Source organism: Hyperoodon ampullatus (genome assembly GCF_949752795.1).
Source record: "Hyperoodon ampullatus genome assembly, chromosome: 3".
NCBI classification, from domain to species: domain Eukaryota; kingdom Metazoa; phylum Chordata; class Mammalia; order Artiodactyla; family Ziphiidae; genus Hyperoodon; species Hyperoodon ampullatus.
The window spans coordinates 86,091,020-86,116,419 of record NC_136916.1 but is presented as its reverse complement, the minus strand read 5'-3'; the positions used below and the strand labels follow the sequence as shown (position 1 = coordinate 86,116,419).

General features: G+C 45.5%; 1 protein-coding gene across 1 annotated transcript in view; it reads left to right on the top strand.

The window, feature by feature from the left end:
• GLDN (gliomedin) overlaps positions 1-25,400 on the top strand; it is a gene marked incomplete at its 3' end in the record, with an annotated part of 66,295 nt that overhangs the window by 26,877 nt on the left and 14,018 nt on the right. Inside the window, exons 2-4 of the mRNA XM_079700424.1 lie at positions 3,312-3,363; positions 18,448-18,465; positions 18,836-18,943. Coding sequence (XP_079556550.1) covers positions 3,312-3,363; positions 18,448-18,465; positions 18,836-18,943 — 178 coding nt within the window. The remainder of the gene's footprint in view (positions 1-3,311; positions 3,364-18,447; positions 18,466-18,835; positions 18,944-25,400) is intronic.

The following is a 25,400-nucleotide window of genomic DNA, read 5'->3' as shown; positions in this document are numbered from 1 at the left end:
TTTTATAGAAGCTGTGCCAACTGCAGACCAGTGATGAGCATAAAAGAGAGAAAGGTTAATTTTCCCTATTGATGCTTCTGTTGTTTCTAACTACTCCTTCTGCTGTGATCCCCCAGGCAACAGATGAAGCATTGTGAAGCCTCTAATGGTCCTCTCAATGGACAATTATACATTTTTTAAGATGATAAATTTTGTAGTGCAGCTGATTGCATTAATTTATGAGCATGACTAAACACAGTGAATCGAAATTTCTTATGGTTACGTTAAGATACTCATCAGAGCCATAATAGAAAGTGCAGTAAACCTGGAATCAGGAAACCTGGAGCTGAGCCTGGCTTTTCCAAGAGCAAGCTGTGTGACCTTGAATAAATGACCTCACCTCGCTAAGCCTCTCTGTTGCTATCTGTACAAAAGGGAGAGTTTCATGGCCCAATATACTTCAGCTCAGGGAGTGGTTGTGGCTGGGAGGGAAGGGTGTGCTTTGGGAGGGGCACCTGGGATGCTCTAAAGCCTTGTTTAGCTGAAGGTGGTGTATACATGTTTGTTTTATTATTCATCTTTAAACTGTTGGCACACCTTTCATATTTTTGTGATATGTATGATATATTTCACAATAAATTTCTAAAGCAGTCAGTAAGCACCTGCTGACACACTTCACAAAAAGTAAATACCGTACAAGTTTCCCTCTGGATCTCCTAGCAAACAAAATAAACCTAGGTAGAAGACAAAACAAATTTTCCCTTCAAACCAAAACATGTTCTTTTTACAAAGAGTTTAATTGAGAGAGAAATCAGCAAAAATTTTGAATAAAACAGAAGGGCCAATCATGCTTAGTGTAGCTCCCTCTGACCCTGGCTCTCTACTGCTCCTTACTTGAGGAGGAGTTTTTAGGTTTCAGTTCTCCTTCTTAAGTTTCTCTCCAGAAATATTCTAGAAAGTCAAAGACAAAGAGAGAATCTGGAAAGCAGCAAGAGAGAAGCATAAAGTAGCATTTTTGTATGTACTACTTTTTTATATAAATGAAAGGACACTATACATACTCCTCTGTACCTTGTATTTTTTCGTTTATCTTGGAGATCTTTCAATATCAGCTTTATGGATTTAAATTTACTCTTTTTCACAGTATTTCCTTATGTGAATATGCTACAATTTCTCTAACCAGACCTCACTGATCATTATTTAGGTTGTTTCTAGTTTTTGCTTTTGCACACATTTTTGCAACAACCATCTTTGTACTTACATCTTCTCATGCATATATGAGTGTATCTGTAGAATAAATCTCAAAGCGTAATTGATGAGCCAAAATGTAGATCCATTTAAATTTTCATAGATATTGTCAAAATGCCCTCCAGAGAGGCAGTATCCCTTTACATTTCCATCAACACAATATGAGAGTGCTACTTTCCTGACACCCTCGTGAGAAGTGCTGTTATTCTTTTTATTAACAAACCTAAGAAGTAAAAATAGTATTTCATAATTTGATGTTTTTCTTCAACTGTAAGTGAAGATAAAGCACTATTTTTTTTCTTTGAACTTTCTGCCTGGTTCCAATGCCCATTTTCCTTTGTTTTTGTTTTTTTCCCTTATTGCTTTGTAACAGCTCTTTATATACAAGCCCTTTGCAATTATTTTTCTAAGTTTGTATTTCTCCTTTGTTATTGTTTGTAGTATTTTACCTCTTGCAGAAATTTTTAATTATTAGACAGTTGAATTTATCACATTTTTCCTATATATAGCGTAAGCGTTGTTTCTTTCTTAGAAAAGTCTTTCCTACTCTAATACCATTATAAATATTTTCCCCAAGGTTTCCTTCAGTATTTTCACTAGTTTTTAACTTTTAATTTTTAGATTAATGGGGCTCACTTAACTTGTTTAGTGTAAGGAGTGAAATAGGGATCCATCTTTTTAATTTTTCCCCACATTTCTATCCAGCTGTCTCAACTCCATTTCCCAACTAATAATGTTTCTTCCCACAGTTTTGAAATGCCACATTATTTGGGTCTAAAAATTGCTCTATGTATAAATTTGAAATTCTTGGATGGTAAATTGATAAATTAACTAAGTCATTCTAGGCATATCCAAGGAACCATCAAAACAGTAGCATAAATAGAGTTTGCTTATCATATGCCGGGCCCTGTTGTAAGAGTATTGCCTGTATTCACTCATTTATCCACATAACCATGCTTTAAGTAAGGTAGGTACTGTAAACTCCATTTACAGACAAGGACACTGCAGCACAGAGAGGTTAAGTAACTTTCCCAAGGTCACACTGCTTGTGAATGGCAAAGCCATGATTAGAACACAAGCAGTTTGACTTCAGGATTCATGCCTCTATCTGCACTCTCTGCTGCCTCCACAAAACAGAAAACACTTTTGTGTGTGCTTCCTACATGGCAGGCACTGTTCTAAGAGCTTCACATATAACTTCACTAAAACTTCACAACAATCCTAAGATGTAAGTACTACAAATAGCCCCATTTTACAGATCAGAAAACTGAGGCAGAGTGGAACTAGAGAACAGAAAGGGAGGGGGGAATGGTGTGAGCTGAGGCTGGAGAAGGAGGAATTTTGCTGTATCTTTAGAGCAGCAAGGAGTCACAAAAGTGTTTGAAGCAGGGCTGACCTGATCAGATTTGGGTTTTGTGAAGCTCATTAGCAGCAGCGTGGAAAATGCATGGGAGGAGGAGTGTAAAGTGGTGTGTGGGAACCAGGTGTCAGGATGGTACCACAATGCAGTGACCATGTATTCCAGGTGGCCATCCAGTGGCAAGTAGGCAGTGTCCACATGGCATGAGAATCACTCCTCTAAGGGCAGTTTCCACATGCCAGACATGGAGCTGCCTAACCCTCAAGACAGCTACTCATATAATCTACAATTTCAGAGGAAACCAAAGTGTCAAGGAGTTAAGTACCTCACCCGTACTCACTCAGATAGTTAAGTGTTTGCTTCTGACTGCTAAGCTCACCAGCCCTCTTTATTCAGACCCACAGATTGAGCCCTTCAGACATTGTGGGGGCCAGCCTGGATGTAGATTTGGTGATTTCTTCCCCATCCTTGGCCTTCTCAGAGTTTGGTAGAAATCAAGGAGATTCTGTTGACAATGTTGATAGATGAGCTGCAGATATTAAAAAAATCTTTAGATCTTTTAAGGGTTTCTTTTCAGTTTTAGGTTAACTTTTCCTCAGACTTCTACATATTCTCCTGAAGTTATTTTGTAAATTTTTATAATTGCTTTCTGCTTGTCTGAATAAAGGGCAAGTTCAGGGTCCACTGCCTACCAAACCGCTTTAATGGTTCTCTCTTCCTGCAGATCCGAGTGATGGTGGACCTGTGCAACAGCACCAGGGGTATCTGCCTGACAGGTAGGCTGGCCAAGCACTGACCAAGAGCAGCTTACGTGGGAAACACATATGCTGGCCAAAGGGCTGGGGCAGAATGAACGCCTAGGAACTCCTTAGGTTATAAAAATATATGTTGGTTTACTTGTATACCAGATGTTTTCAATGGGCTGAAAATCAACAGTAATATAATTTTGAAAAATAATAATATTTTTGGTATTGCCATAGAAGTACAGCCATGGAAAATAACTAGGTCTTGGGTAATTAGAAATGTGTGGTACCCTGAACTGAGGCCATTGATGTTTTCCTTATTTCCATTAGTTTTTTAAACGGGAAAAGAAAGGAAAAAGACCTTGCTAAATAATAGAGAGGGCTTCCCTGGTGGCGCAGTGGTTGAGAGTCCGCCTGCCGATGCAGGGGACATGGGTTCGTGCCCCGGTCTGGGAAGATCCCACGTGCCGCGGAGCGGCTGGGCCCGTGAGCCATGGCCGCTGGGCCTGTGCGTCCGGAGCCTGTGCTCCGCAACGGGAGAGGCCACAACAGTGAGAGGCCCACATAACGCAAAAAAAAAAAAAAAAAAAAAAAAAAAAAAAAAAAAAAAAAAAAATAATAGAGAGCTCTTACCAGAAGTAATTATTTCCCTATATCATACATACAGCTTGAATGGGAAGCTCTAGATGCAAACCGCTAATTAGTTAAGAAAATACTTTTTATGAAGAGTGCTTTGTGTGGTGACTACTGTGTGCTGGGTGGGACTGGAGGTTGGTCATACTCTGTCCCCCTCCACTCAGTGAATCAAGGACAAGTAGAAAGGAGGGAGGGAATTAACCTCAAGGCACATCAAGCCTTAGGACCTGGAATGGCTGGTGGATGGGTTAGGGGAAGAGGAGAGTGGTCTTTTGTTCTTGTTTTCTTTTGGCTGCTCAAGATCTTAGTTCCCTGACCAGAGATTGAACCTGCACCCCCTGCAGTGGAAGCACAGTCTTAACCACTGGACTGCCAGGGAAGTTCCAGGGGAATGGTCTTGATGTGATTATTCCAGAGTCTGAGAGAGACCAGCCTCTTGTCTCAGGGCAGGGACGCCTGCCTCCTGCCCTTCAGAAGCTCATATGGGGAACACCTGTGCTGGCCAATACCTAGGAACCCTTTAGGTTATGAAAATACATGTTGGTTTGCTTTTACCATATGTTTTTACTGGGCTAAAAACCAATTATAATGTAATTATGAAAAATAATAATATCTTTGGTATTGCCATAGAAGTACAGCCATGGAAAATAACTAGGTCTTGGGTAATTAGAAATGTGTGGTACCTTGAACTGAGGCCAGTCACCCAATTCATCACCCTCTGCCCCAGCCAGGCACTAACCAGGCCCAAGGATGGGCCTATGGTGCCTGATTTCAGACACTTCATTTCCTGCCTCTGAGAAGGGGGTGTAGCATTCTGAGGAAACAGAGGGAAATTAGTTTTGCATTAAATGTGTATTAGGGAGAGGTCCACATCCAGAGGGCAGAGTGGGAAGACCCTGAGCTCACTCCCTCCCGTGGACACACCGAAACTACAATTACTTATAGAACAACTATCTCTGAGAACTACCTGAAGACTAGCAGAACAGGTTTTCTAAACAAAGAACAGAAAGCAAAGGACGCAGTGAGACAGGCAGGAGTGGCAGAGACACAGTCTAGTCCAACCCACACCCCCAGTGCAGCAACCCACACACAGGAGTGATGTCACAGCCACAGAGATTCCCCCTGAGGAGCAAGGGCTACAAGCCCCACATCAGGCTCCCCAGCCTGGGAGATCTGTACTGGGAAGACAAACCCCCATAATGCCTGGCTTTGCAAACCAGTAAGGTTTACGTTTAGGAAAGTGGAAGGGCTGTGGGAGACTGAGATGCTCCTGAGGGGCTTGCACACACATTCACTCACTCTGACTCCCAGCACAGAGGCAGCAGCTTGAAAAGTGCTTGGGTCACATGAGAAGGAGACTCACTGATGAATTTTAAGGCGTGCGCTTGAGGGGCAGGGTTCTGGGGATGGAACCACTGGCAGGCACCATTTCTGTCACTGTCCATCAACCTGACTAACACTGTGTGCCCCACCCTGACTTTCCCCTGAGGACCCATTCCAGCTGGTCCCTCCAAAACACTTTCTGCCCTGCCCCAACCGCTGGGCAGCCCTGGCTGGCACCAGCACCCCTCCAAAGTGGCTCCCACTCCAGGGGGCCAGCCCTGCACCACAGAGCACCCACAGTAGTCCCAGACTGGCCTCGAAGTCAGTTGCACTGAAGACCAGCCCCATGCATCAGCATGCCCATAGCAGTGTTCTGGTGACCAGGGGGGATTGCACCACTGAGCCCCACAGGACACCTTTCACGTAAGGCCACTCTTCCAAGACTAGGAGATGTAGCCAGCATCCCTAATACATAGAAACAAACACAGAGAGTTAGGCAAAATAAAGAGACAAAGGAATACCTTCCAAATGAAAAAACAAGACAAAACATCAGAAAAGGAACTAAATTAAACAGAGATAAGCAATTTATAAGATAAAGAGTTCAAAGTAATAGTCATAAAGATGCCCACTGACTCTAGAGAACAATGGATGAACTCAGTGAGAATTTCAACAAAGAGAAAGAAAATATAAAAAAGAACCAATCAGAACTGAAGGATACAATAATTGAAATGAAAAATACACTAGAATGAATCAATAACAGATTAGAGGATGCAGAACAGATCAGCAATCTGGAAGACAGAATAGTGAAAATCACCTAATCAAAACAGTGAAAAGAAAAATGAATTTTAAACAATGAGATAATTTAAGGGACCTCTGGGTCAAGCATACTAACATTTGAATTACAGGGGTCCCATAAGAAGAAGAAGAGAGAGAGAGAAAGGGACAGAAAACCTACTTGAAGAAATAATATCTGAAAACTTCCCTAACTTGGCAAAGGAAACAGACATCCAAGTCCAGGAAGCACAGGGAATCCCCAAAAAGATGAACCCAAAGAGGCCCACACCAAGACACATTATAATTAAAATGTCAAAAGTTAAAGAATCTTATAAGCAGCAATAAAAAGACTAGTTATGTACAAGGAAACCCCCATAAGACTATCAGCTGATTTTTCAGCAGAAACTTTATAGCCAGAAGGAAGTGCCATGGTATACTGAAAGTACTGAAAGGAAAAATTTTACAACCAAGAATACTTTACCCAACAATGTTATCATTCAGAATTAAAGGAGACATAAAGAGTTTCCCGGACAAGCAAAAGCTTGTAAAGGAATTCATTACCACTAAAGAGGCCTTACAAGAAATATTAAAAGCCAATAACAGAGAAAAGACAGTCTCTTCAATAAAATGGTGTTGGGGAAACTGGACAGCCACATGCAAAAGAATGAAACAGGACCACTTTCTTATACCATATGCAAAAATAAACTCAGTATGGATTAATGACTTAAATGTAAGAAGAAAACAGGTAGTACACTCTTTGACATCAGTCTTAGCAATATTTTTTTGGCTCTGTCTCCTCAGGCAAGGGCAACAAAAGCAAAAATAAACAAATGGGACTACATAAAAATCTTTTGCACAGCAAAGGAAACCATCAACAGAATGAAAAGGCAACCAAATAAATGGGAGAAGATATTTGCAACTGATATATCTGTTAAGGGGTTAATATCCAAAATATATAAAAAACTCAAACAACTCAATATCAAAAAAACAAACAATTCAATTAAAAATGGGTAGAGGACATGAATAGACATTTTTCTAAGGAAGACATACAGAGGACCAATGGACACATGAAAAGATGCTCAACTTCACTAATCATCAAGGAAATACAATTCAAAACCACAATGAGATATCACCTCACCCTGTTAGAATGACTGTTATCAAAAAGACAACTAAAAACAAGTGTCAAGGAGGTGGGGAAAAGGGGACTCTCATGCCCTGTTGGTGGGATTATAAGTTGGTGCAGCCACTATGGAAAACAGGAGGTTCCTCAAAGATTAAAAATAGAACTACCATATGATCCAGCAATTCCACATCTGAGTATTTATCTGAAGAAAACAAAAAACTAATTAGAAAAGATATATGCACCCCTATGTTCATTGCAGCATTATTTACAATATCCAAAATATGAAAGCAACCTAAGTGCCCATTGACAGATGAATGGTTAAAGAAGATGTGGTATATATATACAATGGAATACTACTCAGCTATTAAAAAGAATGAAATTTTGCCATTTGCAGCAAAATGGATGGACCTAGAGGGTAATATGCTAAGTGAAATAAGTCTGACAGAGAAAGACAAATATTGTATGATTTCACTTATATGTGGAAACTAGAAAACAAAACAAATGAACAAACATAAAACAGAAACAGACTCACAGATATAGAGAACAAACAGGGAGGAAAGGGGGGTTAGGGAGTAAGTGAAGTAAGTGAGGGAGATTAAGGGGTACAAACTTCCAGTTATAAAATAAATGAGTCATGGGGATGTAGTGTCCAGCATAGGGAATATAGTCAATATTATTGCAGTAACTTTGTACTGTGGCAAACTACTAGACTTATGGTAATCAATTTATAATGTATATAAATGTTGAATCACTATGTAGTGTACCTGAAACTAATATAATATTGTAGGTCAACTCTACTTCAATTTAAAAAAGAAAGAAAAAATCCTTTTACGGAGTAAATGCATAGCTCTCATGGACTTTAAAGATAACCACAAGACTTTGAAGCCATGTGAAGCTTGTGTTGGATCTCCTCAGTCTATTGCCCCAGGCTCTGGGGAGGTCCTGGTCACTTCACAGTGCACAGTGTGTGTGGAGTTGTAAGAAACCTCTTCTGCAATATTCTCCCCAGTACCTCTCGTTACCTGCCATGTGTTAGGAGCTCTAGTTGAGTCTGTTGAATGACTAAACCTGTGATTTATGTAAGTGATTAATGGGAGTGGTGGGCTGGTAAGAAAGATGCTTCTCTGAGGAACCCTGTGTCCAACTCTGACTCTTGTTCGCTTAGTTTAGCCTCAGAGAGAAAAGCCATAATCCTGTGGCTTCTTAGAAGATGCTAATTGAGTTACTCAAGTCACATTTCAGCCCTCACAGAAAATTAAATATCTTCAGAACAGCTTGATCCTTTATTCTGAAACCCTTGTGGCTTAAGCAGCTTTCTTCCATCTCCGGAAGTCCCTTTTCAGCGTTCCCGTGTGTGACAGTAATGAGCGCTAGAGAAATGCTCAAATGGATGGAATTACAGGCACAAAAGCCCTGTTGAGAGGCACAGGAAAAGCCTCTTTCTTTCTGATTTTTATAGTGATAGAATGAGAGCCAAGCTGTTCAGTGAATGTGGGCTGGAGCTATTGAGACCACTTAGGAGAGACTGGCGGGATCGCATCTATGCTGGAAATGGGTTGAGGAGGTTATTCTTTGACACCTAAAAATGCTTTTCAAATGCCAGCCCCTTCATTTTTCATGGTAGCTTGAAATTGGGCCTCCTTTTTTTTTTTTTTTTTTTTTTTTTTGCGGTATGCGGGCCTCTCACTGTTGGGGCCTCTCCCGTTGCGGAACACAGGCTCCGGACGCACAAGCTCAGCGGCCATGACTCACGGGCCAAGCCGCTCCGCGGCATGTGGGATCTTCCCGGACCGGGGCACGAACCCGTGTCCCCTGCATCGGCAGGCGGACGTTCAACCACTGCGCCATCAGGGAAGCCCTGGGCCTCCTTTTACATAGAAATCCCTTCAATTAAAACTTAGGTGTGAAAAGTACAAGTTGAAAGGCAAGGAGGTACCTAGGGATAGGCCAAGCTGCCTGGATTGGGGGCGGGGAGGTGACAGGACCCAGGACTGAATTGGGGAACTTCGGGGAGAGGGGAAGAGAGCCTTGGTCCAGAGCTCCCAGAAAATGCCTTCAGGAAGGATTGCCAGGGCAGACCCTGGGCTTGGGGCCTGAGAACAAGATCTAGCTCCACACTAGATTCATCTTTAAAAAAGCAGGTGCATGTGACTTGAGGCTAGTCCAGCTGTGACCATGAAACCCCATTCCTGTCCCTTTCCCAGGACTCAGCTGTGGTTGCTCTGGGGACAAAGACAGATGCCGTGTAGTTTTGTGCAGCTGGTGACATCTCAGGTGAATAGTGAGGGCAGTTCACTAGCTAGAGTAGTCTGGGGTTTTTGCTAGTGCAGAGTTTGTCAAATAACATGTGGTTTTCTGGATACATCTTACCCCTGAGCCCAGGTTTCCTTGGGACCCCAGAAGCATATCTTCTGGAAGAGCAGGTATCTTGAAGAAGGCAGGTCTTGGGTAATTCTTCACCTCCAGTGGCCTCCACATAGGGACTTGTTGGAAAATCTCTAAACCATAATATTGCTGAACTGCTTGTTGCAACAGAGTTGCTTGAAATCCACAGTGCCCATTCTCCTTGCAGCCACGAGACTCCAACCCAGTGATAACACTTCTTATCCTATTTCCAGGCAGACATCAATAGTGGATCACAGTTGTTGCCAAGCATGGCCTCAGGTCTCAGGTCATTCTTTTCTGGTGTTGCAGAAAGTTGTACTAATTGATTAGAATTGGCACTTGAAATAAAACCTATTTGCTGGAACTTCCCTCATGGTCCAGTGGTAAAGCATCCGCCTTCCAGTGCAGGGGACACGGGTTCGATTCCTGGTCAGGGAACTAAGATCCCACATGCCACGGGGCAACTAAGCCCATGCACCACAACTACTGAGCTCACATGCCACAACTAGAGAGCCCGTGTGCTGCAAACTACAGAGCCAACGCACTCTGGAACCCACCCACGTGCCCTGGAGCCTGTGCGCCACAGCTAAAGAAGAGAAAACCCACATGCCACAACTAGAGAGAGAAAACCCACACACCACAACTAGAGAGAAGCCCATGTACCGCAACAAAGAGCCCGCATACCTCAACAAAGTTCCCGCGTGCTGCAACTAAGACCCAACGCGGCGAAAAAAAATAAAATTAAAAACAAAAAAACTTATTTGCTATCCCTACTGTACTAATTTTTAAGGTTGCCATGGTCATAATCCAAAGTTGAAATGCACCAAATAAATGAGATTGGACCAAAGCTTCAGTTTAATGGGAGCATATGAGGAAAGATACATACTTTCCCACGTCAGGTGCCCTGGGACTGGCAGAATAGCTGGCAGCAGGGGTGGTTGCAGAGGATGGACCAGCACACAGAGGGTGGGAACTGAGGCCTCAAAGCTGTAGACAGTTCAACCTTTGGTAAACAAATGGATAGGCCATTCTCAGAACAGCTAGTGTAGCTGATGATGTTTTCACTCAACTGGCCTCACTGAGCAAGCTAGCAAGTTGTTTTAGTGTTGGTGGATTCGGGCTCCAAATGTGGAATCGGGCTTGGACCCTGTCAGGCCATCCCTTAAGGAAAGCCAAGCATGCCTGCCTCCCAAGGGAAAGAGGGGACCACCCCCACTCTGGCCAGAGCTCCTCTCTGGCACTGAAGCTGTGGCTGGCATGAATCCTGAGGCCCAGGGAGTCCTTGCTGGGAGCAGGAGTAAGGAAGAGTCAAGTCTACAGACCTCGGAGGTGTTCCAGGCCTGGAAATACCAGGTTTATGAAGTTGCATCTTTCACTACCTCTTCCTATGGCAGCAGACCCAGGCCTTACTTACTTTCTTTTTTTTTTAACATCATTATTGGAGTATAATTGCTTTACAATATTGTGTTAGTTTCTGCTGTATAACAAAGTGAATCAGCTATACGTATACATATATCTCCATATACTGTCCCTGTTGTGTCTTCCTCCCACCCTCCCTATCCCACCCCTCTAGGTGGTCACAAAGCACCGAACTGATCTCCCTGTGCTTTGCAGCTGCTTCCCACTATCTATCTATTTTACACTTGGTATTGTATATATGTCAATGCTACTCTCTCACTTCGTCCCAGCTTGCCCTTCCCCCTCCCCATGTCCTCAAGTCCATTATCTACATCTACATCTTTATTTCTGTCCCGCCACTAGGTTCGTCAGAACCATTTATTTTTAGATTCCATATATATGTGTTAGCATACGGTATTTGTTTTTCTTTCTGACTTACTTCACTCTATATGACAGACTCTAGGTCCATCCACCTTACTATAAATAACTCAGTTTCACTTCTTTTCATGGCTGAGTAATATTCCATTGTATATATGTGCCACATCTTCTTTATCCATTCATCCAATGATGGATACTTCGGTTGCTTCCATGTCCTGACTACGGTAAATAGTGCTGCAACGAACATTGTGGTACATGACTCTTTTTGAATTCTGGTTTTCTCAGGGTATTGCTGGGTCATATGGTAGTTCTATTTTTAGTTTTTTAAGGAACCTCCATACTGTTCTCCATAGTGGCTGTATCAATTTACATTCCCACCAACACTGTAAGAGGGTTCCCTTTTCTCCACACCCTCTCCAGCATTTATTGTTTGTAGATTTTTGGTGATGGCCATTCTGACTGGTGTGAGGTGACACCTCATTGTGGTTTTGATTTGCATTTCTTTAATGATTAGTGATGTTGAGCATCCTTTCAAGTGTTTGTTGGCAATCTGTATATCTTCTTTGGAGAAGTGTCTATTTAGGTCTTCCACCCATTTTTGGATTGGGTTGTTTGTTTTCTTGATATTGAGTTGCATGAGCTGCTTGTATATTGTGGAGATTAATCCTTTGTCAGTTGCTTCATTTGCAAATATTTTCTCCCATTCTAGGTTTGTCTTTTCATCTTGTTTATGTTTTCCTTCACTGTGCAAAAGCTTTTAAGTTTCATTAGGTCTCATTTGTTTATTTTTGTTTTTATTTCCATTTCTCTGGGAGGTGGGTCAAAAAGGACCTTGCTGTGATTTATGTCATTGAGTGTTCTGCCTGTGTTTTCCTCTAAGAGTTTGATAGTGTCTGGCCTTACATTTAGGTCTTTAATCCATTTTGAGTTTATTTTTGTGTATGGTGTTAGGAAGTGTTCTAATTTTATTCTTTTACATGTAGCTGTCCAGTTTACCCAGCACCAATTATTGAAGAGGCTGTCTTTTCTCCATTGTTTATTCTTGCCTCCTTTATCAAAGATAAGGTGACCATATGTGCATGGGTTTATCTCTGGGCCTTTATCAAAGATAAGGTGACCATATGTGCGTGGGTTTATCTCTGGGCTTTCTATCCTGTTCCATTGATCTATATTTCTGTTTTTGTGCCAGTATCATACTGTTTTGATTACTGTAGCTTTGTACTATAGTTTGAAGTCAGGGAACCTGATTCCTCCAGCTCCGTTTTTCTTTCTCAAGATTGCTTTGGCTATTCAGAGTCTTTTGTGTTTCCATACAAACTGTGAAATTTTTTGTTCTAGTTCTGTGAAAAATGCCATTGGTAGTTTGATAGGGATTACATTGAATCTGTAGATTGCTTTCAGCAGTATAGTCATTTTCACAATGTTGATTCTTCAATCCAAGAACATGGTATATCTCTCCATCTGTTGGTATCATCTTTAATTTCTTTCATCAGTGTCTTATAGTTTTCTGCATATAGGTCTTTTGTCCCCTTAGGTAGGTTTATTCCTATGTATTTTATTCTTTTTGTTGCAATGATAAACCTATTTGGATTTTTTGTCTTCTTTTTTTCCTCTATCAGCAAGGCTTTGGGAAATGTGTAGCCACTTCCTCTGTGGTCATTGCTGTGCTAAGCAGGTCACTTGGATCAGGCAGCATCAGTTCTGACACCATCCCAGGTTGAAAAGGGAGGCCACTAAAAGGAAATTTGAGATAAGTGTCTTCTCCTATGACTTGGAATGACTGTGGTGGGAGCATCCAAGGAGTCAGGTTTTCCAGAAGCCTGTAGCATTAGCCACTGGCCAGCACCTGCCCTTGAAGACAGGAAGTGAGACTTACACTTCTTTATTATTCACTCCCCATAACTCTGGTGCCTATATATCCTGTCTCGATTAAGATTCTACTGTTTGCTTGTATCAGGAGCCCATTAGAGCTTATCTGAGGGAAAGCAGGTGAGAGGTTATAAATTATTAAAAAGATAGAGGGATGTATTTGTCAAGCTAGGTTTGGTCATGCTCTGGTAACAATTAAACCTTAAAATCTCAGCGGCTTAACACAGCAAAGGCTTATTTCCCATACCACAAAGTCCAGCGAAATTTGGATGACTCTCCTAGGCAGTTCTGAGGACTCAGAGATCCAAGTGCTGCCGTCTTGTAGCTCCATCATCTGAGCACCAGGTGCCAAGGTCACTCCCAAGGGAAGAGAGGGGAACAAAGGATGGTACCCATTGGGTACTTTAAAAGGTCAGGCCTGGAGGTATCTCACTTCCCCACCCCCACCATGGAAGGAAGGCAGGGAAACGCAATCTGTCTGTGGGTCCAGGAAGATGACAATGAAACCCAGTCTGGTGAAAACAAAGCCTGCCTCATGAGACAGAAGGGTATCTCACAGACAGACCAGGAGGGCAGGGGAAGCAGCCTGACCCAGGGAGCTGGAGCCAGGAACTGGAAAGCCACTGGGAACCCATACAGCTCCTGTCTCAGCCTTTCTGACTCTCTAGCAGACACCCAGTCCCTCATCTCTGCTTCTCTCTCCTTCATTTTCTTCTCTCTGCAGACTGACATTTTTCACTGTGCATGGCCATCCACAGACCTCTACTTTACATAAGTAGGGGCATTGTGGGTCAACTTTAGATTGCAAGGAGAAAAAAATCTAAGTGGTTCAGCTCCTATCACGCATCTACCCAATTCTAATCAACTCCAGCTAAGAGTGTTGGGTGGGGTAATCAGAGCCATTTGCAGGGCCCAGTGTAAAATGAAAATGCAGGGTCCCTTGTTCATGAAGCAGGAAAAAGGCTTTTTCCTTTCTTCCACAACCTCTCTTGACCTGCCATGGTGGGGCTTTTTTATTTGCTACTTAATGTCGTACTCCTTGAGGCATGGGCTACTCACTACATGAGTACAGACCCTCACAGGCACAGGGGCCCCCTGGGACAAAAGCACTCAGGGCACACACCCAACCCTAGCCTCCCCTGCCCTTGAGCCTGGGCCCCCACTGGGGTGGCAGGTGGCAGCAGTTACTGATGGGGCAGGGAGTGGGGAGGACACATCAAGGGGCACAGGAGCAGGCAGGGGAAATCTGTCCTGGGGAGGCAGGGAGGAGATAGGAGGCAGGGCCACATACAAACCAAGACTCAAAGCCCCTGGGCCATGGTCCACTGTCCCAGCAGACTTCACTTACAAAGCACAAATTCAAAGAAAAAATGGTTAAGAATGTCCAAACGGCAACTGCAGAGCATTTAAACCCAAGCAGGGAGCTCCCTTCTTAGCGTGGAGTCCTGTGTAGCTGCACTGCTGGCAGGCCCAGGAAACAGCCCTGCATACAGTGTTAACATGAATGTGGCTGCCCACACGTGTTCCTAGAGGGTCTGTTATTCCAGAAGAGGAGAAGGGTCAGGAGCTAAAAAAAATTCTGAAAGATGGTTTGCTAAATAGCTAGTAGGCACACATTTGACGTTATTATAATGACTCATATTTGGGGCTTCTTCTGGGTGTAAGGGGCTGTGAGCAGCTCAATTGGCATCCCGGGATATTGGGACAGTCATCATCACTGTAGCACTCTGCTCCTGAGCTCTTTGGAACCGTTTGTCATCCTTTCTCTTCTGAAATTCTCTAGCTTCAAGGCATGAGACCTGCTGGCTTCCCTCCTCTATCTTCAGATCACTCTCTCTCTCTTTCCTTGTGCTTCTTCTATCACCTGTCTCCCTCCAGATGGGGTGTGTCCCCCTCTCTACATCCCCAAATTTGGCTCAGACATTTCACTCTTACCTGAAGGCTAGTAGCTTCCAATATTTCTAGGGACAGGAGCCCCTTTAAGGACTGACTCTTTTCCCAGAAAATTTTCACATCAGGTCGAGGGGACCCAGGAACACCTGCATCCCATACAGCTGTGGTGCTTGGTAAAAATGCCAGTTCCTGGGCCTTACTCTAAATCCAAACCAAATCAGAATCTCCAGATGGGGCCTAGGTATCTGCATTTTTACAAGCATTCTAGTTGATTTTGTGGCCTCAAATGTGTAAAAACTGTAGCCTTAGGGTATCAAGAATCTCAGGTCAGTGTCAAGAAACGCTGATCTAAACACTTCATCATAGTGATACCCTTGGCCATAACTAATGTGTCCTAAGTATACAGTTCCAGCCAGGACCTCTCTCCAATACTCCACTGCATGGAAATGGTTATTGGACTGTCCTTTTTCTTTTTAATTAATTTTTATTGGAGTATAGTTGATTTACAATGTTGTGTTAGTTTCTGCTGTACAGCAAAGTAAATCAGTTATGCAAATACATATATCCACTCTTTTTTAGATTCTATTCCCATGTAGATCATTACAGAGTATTGAGTAGAGTTCCCTGTGCTATACAGCAGTTTCTTATTAGTTATCTATTTTATATATAGTAGTGTGTATATGTCAGTCCCTATCTCCCAATTTATCCCTCCCTGAGAACTCTTGAAACCTACTATATACAGTTGATTCTTGCTTGTTTACCGTTTTCTACCAATCTGCACATCTGAATTTGGCTCCATCTGCAGTCGGGACTGACGATTGATTGATTTCTTCTGACAGCTCTCAAAGGGCCATATCACCTCCTTTTACCAGGGCATGTGTGCGCCATCTGGCGGTAAACTGACCACACTGACTACAAGCTACACTGACCCTAGAAAATGCCGTGCCGTTTTCAGCAAATCATTTTTGCCCAACATAGGACTGTATGTATTGAAAGCGTACCTTCACACACTTATTCTTCCCAAAGTTTTCATGTCTGTCAAATAGGCTCATCAGTGTCCAGGCTCAGTCGTCTGAGAGGCCTCCTCAGCTGTTTCCTACCCAATCAAACATGGACACGTCCTGCCCATTCTTCTGCGGAAATACCTGTCGAATGTCTAGCTCCCTCTAGAACTCTACAGTCACCAACCGCATTTATCCACAACCTTGTCCCAAACTTTAACTACAAAGATCCTCTGGATATTTTCTCCCTGCCCCACCCCCTTCCTTCCCTGTCTCTTTCTCTCTCTCATCTCATTCCCTAGTTCTATTCCATATCCATCTACAGAGAGGATATCAAACACACGCTGATTTCAGTGTCATCCCCCCCCCCCCCCCGCTTAAGAATCTACTGTTGGGCTTCCCTGGTAGCGCAGTGGTTAAGAGTCCGCCTGCCGATGCAGGGGACACGGGTTCGTGCCCCGGTCCGGGAAGATCCCACATGCCGCGGAGCGGCTGGGCCCGTGAGCCATGGCCGCTGAGCCTGCGCGTCCAGAGCCTGTGCTCCGCAATGGGAGAGGCCACAACAGTGAGAGGGCCGCGTACCGCAAAAAAAAAAAAAAAAAAAAAAAAAAAAAGAAATCTACTGTAGCTCTGCACTGCCTTGCACATACCGTCTACACCCCTCCACTTGGTCTTCGAGTGCTGCTGCCCCACATCCCTCTGCCAAGTATACACTTCAGCCTCGTCTCTACACACTCCAGCTGAGCCATTCTTCCTCCTTTCTCTCACCCTGAATCACGCAAGCTCCCCGCCCTGTACCTTTTCTCCAGCTGGTCTCCTGCATGGGATGCCCAGCCCTCACCCCTGCAGCCATCTCAGGCCACTGTGTCTTCAGAGCCACAGCTCAAGGTTCACTCTCTCTGAGAGCCTTCTCCGACTGCCATGTGCCCAGACTTCCCCGGCACCTCTGTAGGGGTTTGCTTCTCTGTAGCTCCCTCATCTCGTTGTGGTTTCAAAGTATTCACCTTCCTCAGATAGGTCGTAAACACAGCAGACACAAGAATCAAGATTTCTACTTATAGGAAGATTTTGGTGCACACAGAAGTGCTTAGTAAATGGTGGTTTTCTTTTATAGATCTATATCTATCTATCTATCTATCTATATATATATATATGTGTGTGTGTATATATATATCTTTATTGGAGTATAACTGCTATTCAGTGTTGTGTGTGTTAGTTTCTGCTGTACAACAAAGTGAATCAGCTATATGTATACATATACCCCCATATCCCCTCCCTCTTGGCGTTTCCCTCCCACCCTCCCTATGCCACCCCTCTAGGTCATCACAAAGCATCGAGCTGATCTCCCTGTGCTATGCAGCAGCTTTCTACTAGCCATCCATTTTACATTTGGTAGTATGTATATGTCAGTGCTACTCTCTAACTTTGTCCCAGCTTACCCTTCCCCCACTGTGTCCTCAAGTCCATTCTCTACATCTGCATCTTTATTCCTGCCCTGCCACTAGGTTCATCAGTATAAATGGTGTTTTTCTGAAGAGTCACAGGCTTGGATCTTTAGAAAGACCTACCCACTCCAATATTGGTGATTGTTATATGTGGTCCGGAGAAACAAAAGACCCTCAACTGTTCATGTTATGACCTCACTGGCTTGTCCGAGTGCTTAAATGGAATAACTGACACTAAGACTATTTGTGGAAGCAAAATTATTGTGTTAGATTATGTGTAAATTACTCACATGAACCCCTTAGATCCTTGGGTAATTACACACTAAGAAAGGTGTCTGTTACCTGATCTGGGCCCTTGAGTTTTCTCAGGCTATTTTATGCAACAAAATAGGGACCAAGCAAACCAGCTTCTGCTCTCAATTCCCCTTGGCGGCCTAGAGGAGACAGGCTGGCTGGATGAGCGTGTTTGGGGCTGCTCCTGGGACAGCTGGATCTCAGCCATGCAAAAGCAGCACTTCCTGACACCTACCTGTGCCAGGGCTGCACTAGTGCCCACCCACATTGTCACCAAACCTCATTTAATTAAGTTGATTGCTTAAGAGATGACTGATTTATGAGTCTATATTGAAGCCACTTAGAAATTATTCTTAGTCCATTGGAATTTAAGCAAAAGTGGTTTTGATTGGCAAATGGGTCTTTGTTGAATTGTTTTTAAGAATCTTTGGGCAAATATACTGAGTTCTAAATAAAAGGCATGGGATGGTTCCTTAGGGCCCATAGATGATTAGTACGTTTTAAGAGGGGGAAGGTGCTCTTTGTTTTTTGGGTTGTGGTGTTGGCTTGACTTTCTTCCATCTGTGGTTTATCATCTAAATTTTTTTTTCTGTTGTAGGACCACCTGGCCCAGCAGGTAAGAGCCCATGGATTTTCCAAGTTCATGGGAAGGATATGGGTGGCTGGCTCCCCAGGATCACTCAGAAGGGACTGAGGCAGGGAAGGAAGAAGAGTCTGAAGGCAGCCTTGACTATCACTGTGTCCCCCTCCTTCTCTTTGCCCCAATCACCAGCTCTCCTGTTCCCTCCCACTTGAGAACTTGCTATCACCATTCCCCACCTGTCACTGCTGCAGGCGGGGGCAGGGAAGGTAGAGAAGGAAAGGAAGAAGCCAGAGAAGATCTGGAAGAGGTGTCAATGCCTGGCCAGTTTCACTGGCTAAAGGAAATCATGTTAACTTCCGTGAAGATTTTTTTAAATGTTCCCATTTCCTGTGTTTTGATGCAGGACCTCCAGGAATTGGTGGGTTACCAGGACACAACGGATCAGATGGACAGCCTGGTCTCCAGGGCCCAAAAGGTGAAAAAGGAGCAAATGGAAAAAGAGGAAAAATGGGTATTTTGTCACTCTTCTAATTCATTTCCTTGTTTTTTGTCTCCATTATTGCATTTTGGACGAACCAAAGCTGGTGCAGTGGGGGAAAAGTGCTGCATCTCTGAATGCAAGGCTGTTTAATGCTTGCCTGGAAGCTGCTGTGTTCTGGGGCGGCAAGGGCCTTCTCTTTGGTCCAGCCCTGATAAGATTTATATCCAGTCTGCCCGAGAGAAGCAGTATACCTGACAGCTGATGTCCACTCCTCTGCTTGCTCTGATGCAGACAGACAGATGGAAGGGTCAGGAGTGAGCAGTCCTGGGGAGGGGCACTACACGGGCTGTGAAGGCTGTCTGTGCTGGTACCCCAAGTTCTTTCAAGGGTCGTTCCTGCCTGACCTTCTCGCTGCCTCCTCCTGCCCAGAAAATTTTTGTGTTTGACTGAAAATCAGTTGACTGATATTGACCCCTAGGTTTTCCTGGCTGGAGGAATCACTAGAATGATTTGAGTAGAAAGGCAGCATCCAGGCTGACACTCAGGTTGTGTGGTCACACAGCTGTCAGGGTCTCCTGTCCAGGGGTCACAGGACTATTAAGAAGATGTGGCTGGCATCTCTGAGAGACCTCCTCTGCCCTGCAGTGAGTGGTGGCATTGCCACCACCCAAGCAAAGACCTGGAAACACCAAGGTGTCAGATGTCTCAGGGAGCAGTGACCAGCAGGGGCTCAGGTAAGGCCTGGTAGGGTCTGGGGGCTAGAGGCTGGGGCAGAGCGAGTTCTGAGGGGCTCTGAGCACCAGTCCTGGGAAGTCCATGGGGAAGGCCGGGGCAGAGTCACCTGGAGAGAGCTGGCACATGGCACAGTGGAGGCTTGAGGGCAGGGGTTAGAGACTCCTCAGGACGCTTCGAGGAAGGCCTGGTTCTTAGCCACAGCTGAGGGTGGAGGCTCCACCAACCCTCTTATCTATTTTCAATCTCTTGGTTACACTGCCCCAACTCACCTGGACAGGCCCCAGGCTAGAAGAACCACTAGAACAACTCTTCCAGACAACACAGGAACCCCTTCCAGCGTTTCTGCTCTTAAACAATTTGAGTGAGAGCCAGTGGAAAGGGAGAAAATTGTTGAGGGGCTCTGCCACTTGCCAAAGCCTGCATATCTGTGTTCCCAGGGGCAGCCTCTGTGAAAATGGGCCCACGCAGCCCATGTCAACTCCGTCCCCAGAAGTCCAGCAGTTACAGCCAGAACTGCAGAGCAGAATGGACCCTTACATGTCAGATAATAACTATAATTATAAATGAATATCAGCATCAATTAATGATGACCGTCAGTGTTCAGGCACTTGGTTTATCCCAGAAAGACCCCGGAAATGTGATCCAGTCCTGAGGATTCAGTAATGAGTATTATGAGAGCCAACAGTGAGGGGGAGGGACCACCATACAGCACTGGATGTGGGTCAGGTGAGAAAGGGGTAGCTCCAAAAAGGTCTGAGACAGATCTCTAGCTTTGAAGAGATATGCTTAGCATGTAGCCCACAACCCAGTGAGGGCAGAAAAGAAAAAGTCTATTTATTTCTGTAAGACATATTTATGTGGCAGGTATTATTCTAGATGCTGGAGATCCAGAAACGAAAAAGCTGACAGAATCTCTGCCCTCATGAGGCTGACATCCTAGTCTGGGCAGATGGACAATGAACAAGATAAATAAGTAGAATATATTGTCTGTTACGCGGTGCTAAGTGCTAAAGAGAAAAATAGAGCAAGGGGAGGGGATAGGAAGTGTGTAGGGTGGGGCGTGACTGTAGGCTGGGAGGCCAGGTGAGGCCCCCTGAGAAGGGACCTTTGAGCAGACACCTGGAGGAGAGGAGAGCGCAGGTGGCGGACTGTCTGGGGGAGAGGGTTCCAGCGGAGCCTGTAAGTCCAGTGTGCCTGCAGACGCTGAGGAGTGGCAGGGAAGCCAGCGTAGCTGGACAGAAAGGATGAGAGGTGAGCATGGTCAAGTTGAAACCAGAGAGGTAACAAGACCAAATCAGGTTAGCCCTGAGCATTTTAAGAACTGGGGTTTGTACTCAGACACCTGCCCTGCACACCTCCCTGGCAGCCACACAAAGGAGCCTACAGGAGGGAAAGGAGGAGGCTTTGAAAAGCCTAGCTCTATGAGTAGGTTGTTGGAAGCATTGCTCAGCCCTCGGCCAGCCTAGACTCTAGCCTGGACCATCCGACATCAGAGCAAGGGCTGTGCTGTCCGTGTCACCCTGCCAAAGCCCCACAGCTCTGCTTTCCCTCCCCTGCTCCCTTCCTGAGCCCAGGATGGATTCCCATCCCACAGAGCAATCAACAGAATTGCAGGGAGTGGGAGGCGGGACCAGAGCTGGCAGGGCCACGGAGGGGAATTGACTTTATTCCGGGAGCCATGAGAAGCCACGAAGGGGTTTCAAGTAGGTGAGTGACATGATCAGATCTGCCTTTCTGTAATACCCCCACCACTGCTGGTGGGGGACACACTGGAGCGAGCGCACAGGCGCTGCTGTTAGGGAAACAGGGCAGAAGCTACTCAGCGTGAGGGCGGAAGGGATGCAGGTGGGGTGTGCAAAGGCCGATGAGCTGAGTGATATTTGGGGGTGAACTCGACAGGACTTGGGGGAAGGTGGATATGAGGAAGAAGGGGAAGGGATCACCAAGACTGACTGTGAGATTTTCATCCTGCCTGACTGCTCTTCCCTGAGGTGAGGGGCCCCAGACCGACTCAGGTCCAGGGAGACAGTCATGGCTCAGCATGGGATGTGCTGAGTTTGAAATGCCTTGAAACATCCAGGAGGAAGTGTCGGGGGGGGGGCCTTGAAGATGCAGGTCTGCAGTTAGAGAAGTCCCCGGGGCTAGAGGTATACATTAGGGCGTCACCCAAGGCAATGGGCTTGTGGGCTAGGGTGCAGTCCCTTAGGGAGGGAGCTACCGGCAGAGGAGAGCCTGGGTCAAGCCCTGAGAAGTGACAGCATCTAGTGACCAAGTAGAAGGGGAGGAGCCAGCAAAGGAGGCCAAGGACAGACTGAGCAGCAGGAAGAACAGCAGCAGAGGGTGGGAACATTTGTCAGCAAATACTTATTGAGAGGGTTCCAAGTTCTAGTGGGGAAACAAAACAGATGTAGCCCCTATTGTGGAACTTTCCATCTTTGGTGGGGAGGCAGACATAAATAGTCGACACAAATACATCTGTAATCGCAATGTGAGGTGCACATTTGAAGGAAAGAACAGGGTGTTATAAGCTACAGTGCAGAGACGGCGAGTCGGGAGGTAACGTCTGAGGTCAGACCTGAGGGATGAGGGCGAGGCGGAGGGTGGCCCAGGTGGAGGGCACACACCTGCCAAGGCCCTGCTGGGGCAGCTGGGGGAGGGGGTGTGCAGCAAGGTGAGATGGGAGGCGGGGGCCAGGCCCTTCCAGAGCCTTCACGTTAGTGGTCTGGGTCTCTCTGTCAGCCACAGGGTCTCATGCAGGATGTGACCTGCTGGGTCAGGGTCATGGCTGTGGAGAAGGAAGGGCCGTCATTTCGGCTGAGAGTTCCAGCATCGTTAGTGGTTTGCCAGGCAAGGGGTGGGAGAGGGGAGGAGTGGGCGTGCATTCCACAAAGAGGGAACAACAAGTGCTATTAGCAAAATCAGGAAAAAGAGACTGTGTTCCACAGAGATAGGACTGGGTTAGGCTGGACCGTGCCCTCTAGCAGTGATCCTCTGGACAATAGTAAATAGCTGACCTTTACTGTCAGGCGTGCTACCAAGTCCTCTCTACACTCACCTCATTTAGTCTTCACAGCAACCCCAAGGAGATGGGTATTTTTACCAGCCGTATTTTTCCCAGATGAAGAAACCTTATCTTTCTGTTTTCCAAACAGGTCAGGCCCACCCTTGTCCCAGGGCCTTTGCACTGCTGTGGCCCGGCCCTTCTTGAGGCCCGTCCTTCCCACAGAGCAGATCTCAGCTTATAAGTCACTTCCTCTTCAAGATCATCCCTGACCTCTGTGTCTGGCCCCTGCCTCACCAGCTCAGTCACATTCCCTGCTCTTTTCCAATAACATATCCCTCCCTGAAATTCTCTCCCAGTTGTTGCCTGTTGATATGCTGATGGTCTGACTCCCTAGGGAGAACATGAGGTCCGTGAGAACCAGGCCATGTCACTCTTGCTTAGACTCAACCTCCAGAGCCTGGAACAGCCAGCGAAAGAGGGCAATCAAGTCATGGTTGAACTAATGGACATAACTTGTCCAACGTCCAAAAGCTAATAAGTGGAGGAGGTGGGACTCGAGCCCAGGCCTCTCTGACTCCTGGACCCCTGCTCTTAAACACGACTGCACTAAACGTCTAGGCTTGAGGGGGTTGGGCCCGAGCTGTGAGAGCGACGTTACTGGAGGTGCCGCAGAGCAGGAGCCGAGGGAAGGAAGGCTGGGCCTCGGGAGCTAGTGCTGTTAATTGTCGAAGGATAATGCTGAGCCTGACCCTGAGTTTTCCTGGGAGGGTGGGAGAGCGCCAGCCCTTCAGAGAGGCCCGCAGGACGTGTGCAGGAGCGCACAGTTCAATGAGTACTAACCCGTCAGGCAGACAGAATGGTCCCTGCTCTCCTGGCAGAGGGGAGCCAGGAAAGGAGTTCCCGGGAGCACCTGCCTCGAACCCCGACTGGCTCTGAGGCCTTGGGCGGGTCAGTCCCTCATCGGGCCTTGGTCTCCTCTGTATGCTAAGGAGGTTGTCTTCCAACAACTCTAGCATGGCTTCTGGTTTTTAAACAGCTTGCTCTAGTGTTTGCCTATGAAGGAGAGACTATTACTTGGCATAGCTCTCAGCCAACCCCAGCTGAGGCTCAGTAAATAATTAATGAGTGAAAAATGAAGGAATGCATGAATGAGAAGAATAGAACATAATTTCTGTCCATAAGAGCTTACAGTCCTGTTGAAAGAGAAGATGTAGTGTATATACAGGATGAATTCAATAACTGGTTATTCTGATATGAAGATGCTTTATACTACACAGCAGAGAATACTGCTAGAAGAAAAATCTGAACTTTCCTGTACAGATAATGAACAAATAGAATCCAGTGTAGAGGATGGATTGTACAGTAGAGACAAGTGTAAAGGACAAGAGAGTTAAGTGTGATCAACATCTTGGAGACAAACAGAGGGGAGATGGGGAGGGCATTGCAGGGGGGAGAACAGAAAGGCCACGCTCGGAGGAACCTCTAAGGAGGCTGCCCCTGCATCTAAGAGGGGACCCAGGTGAGCCTGGGGTGGGGTCAGGGCCTTTAGCTCCATGTCTGCAGGAGGCCGCTGGGAGCCACTGCAGGCTCTTGAGAAGAAGACTAACCTGACGAAACCAGAGTTTAGAGCTTTAGACCAAAAGCTGTTTCCAGGATATTGAAATACGAAGATAACCCTCAATGTCTGACCTTAGGGATGCTAAGAACAAGGGTGCAGTAGGCCAGAGCCAGAGCTTGAAGTCTTGGTTTGGGTCCCGGATCTTCCACTTACTAGCTGTGTGCACTTGGGCAAGTTACTTAATCACTCTGTTTCCTTATCTGTAAAATGAGAACAGTCGTAGTATCAGCCTCATAGTGTTGTAAGGAAGATTAAATTAATTAATATATATATATAAAGTGCTTAGAATAGGGCCTGACACATAGCAAGTGCTATGTTAGTGTTAGATATTACTGTTGTTGGTGTTTCCAAGGGTGAGGAAGGAAATCTGAGCGGAAATGCCTGTATTTATTTGAAAACACCGACTTAGATTTAGAGAGAATTGGACGTACATGTTGTCAATTTTGCAACTAGCGTCTTTTTCGAAGTTTGACGTGCTATGCCTCAAAACCAAGCATTTTCTTTCTCTCCATCTGCCTCTCACTTTCTCACTCAAGAGTTAATGCCTCAGTGTCTTCTCTAAGAATCGAATCTCCACCAAAACAGAAATAAACACCCTCCTCCTTATTCATCCCAGTCTTGGGTCTGGGTTTTGCCCAACACCCTCGGCTCCCTTTCCTCTGCCTCAGTTGGTGATAGATGGTCCTGCCAAAAATAAGATGTCCTCCCTCACCCCTTGCAGTGAAGATGATGGCGTTGACCCCAGCTGGTCACACAACCCCAAACTCTAAAGCTGGGAAAACAGCTTGTTTTGAGTGGGCGCCACTGGGGAAGGAAAATAGCAGAAAGCCACATCCAGTGCCCGAGCGAAGCAAGAGGAATCTGGCCTTTCTTTCCTGGCAGAATGTGCTGACTCAAAGCCTGCCAGGAATCACGGGACAACAATGCCAGGGTCCAGGCCACACAATGTTTAACAGTGTCCCTGTGCACAGCTGAATCAGGGGAAGGTAGAAAGTGCCACGTTCAAGTCCTCTGATGAGGTGGCGGCATACTTCTGACACACCATGGCCAGTGCGTGGCCAAGACAAGGGAAAACTTTGCGGAGGCAGCAAAGACGGTACGTAGACAAAACATCCCCTACCCTTTCTTAA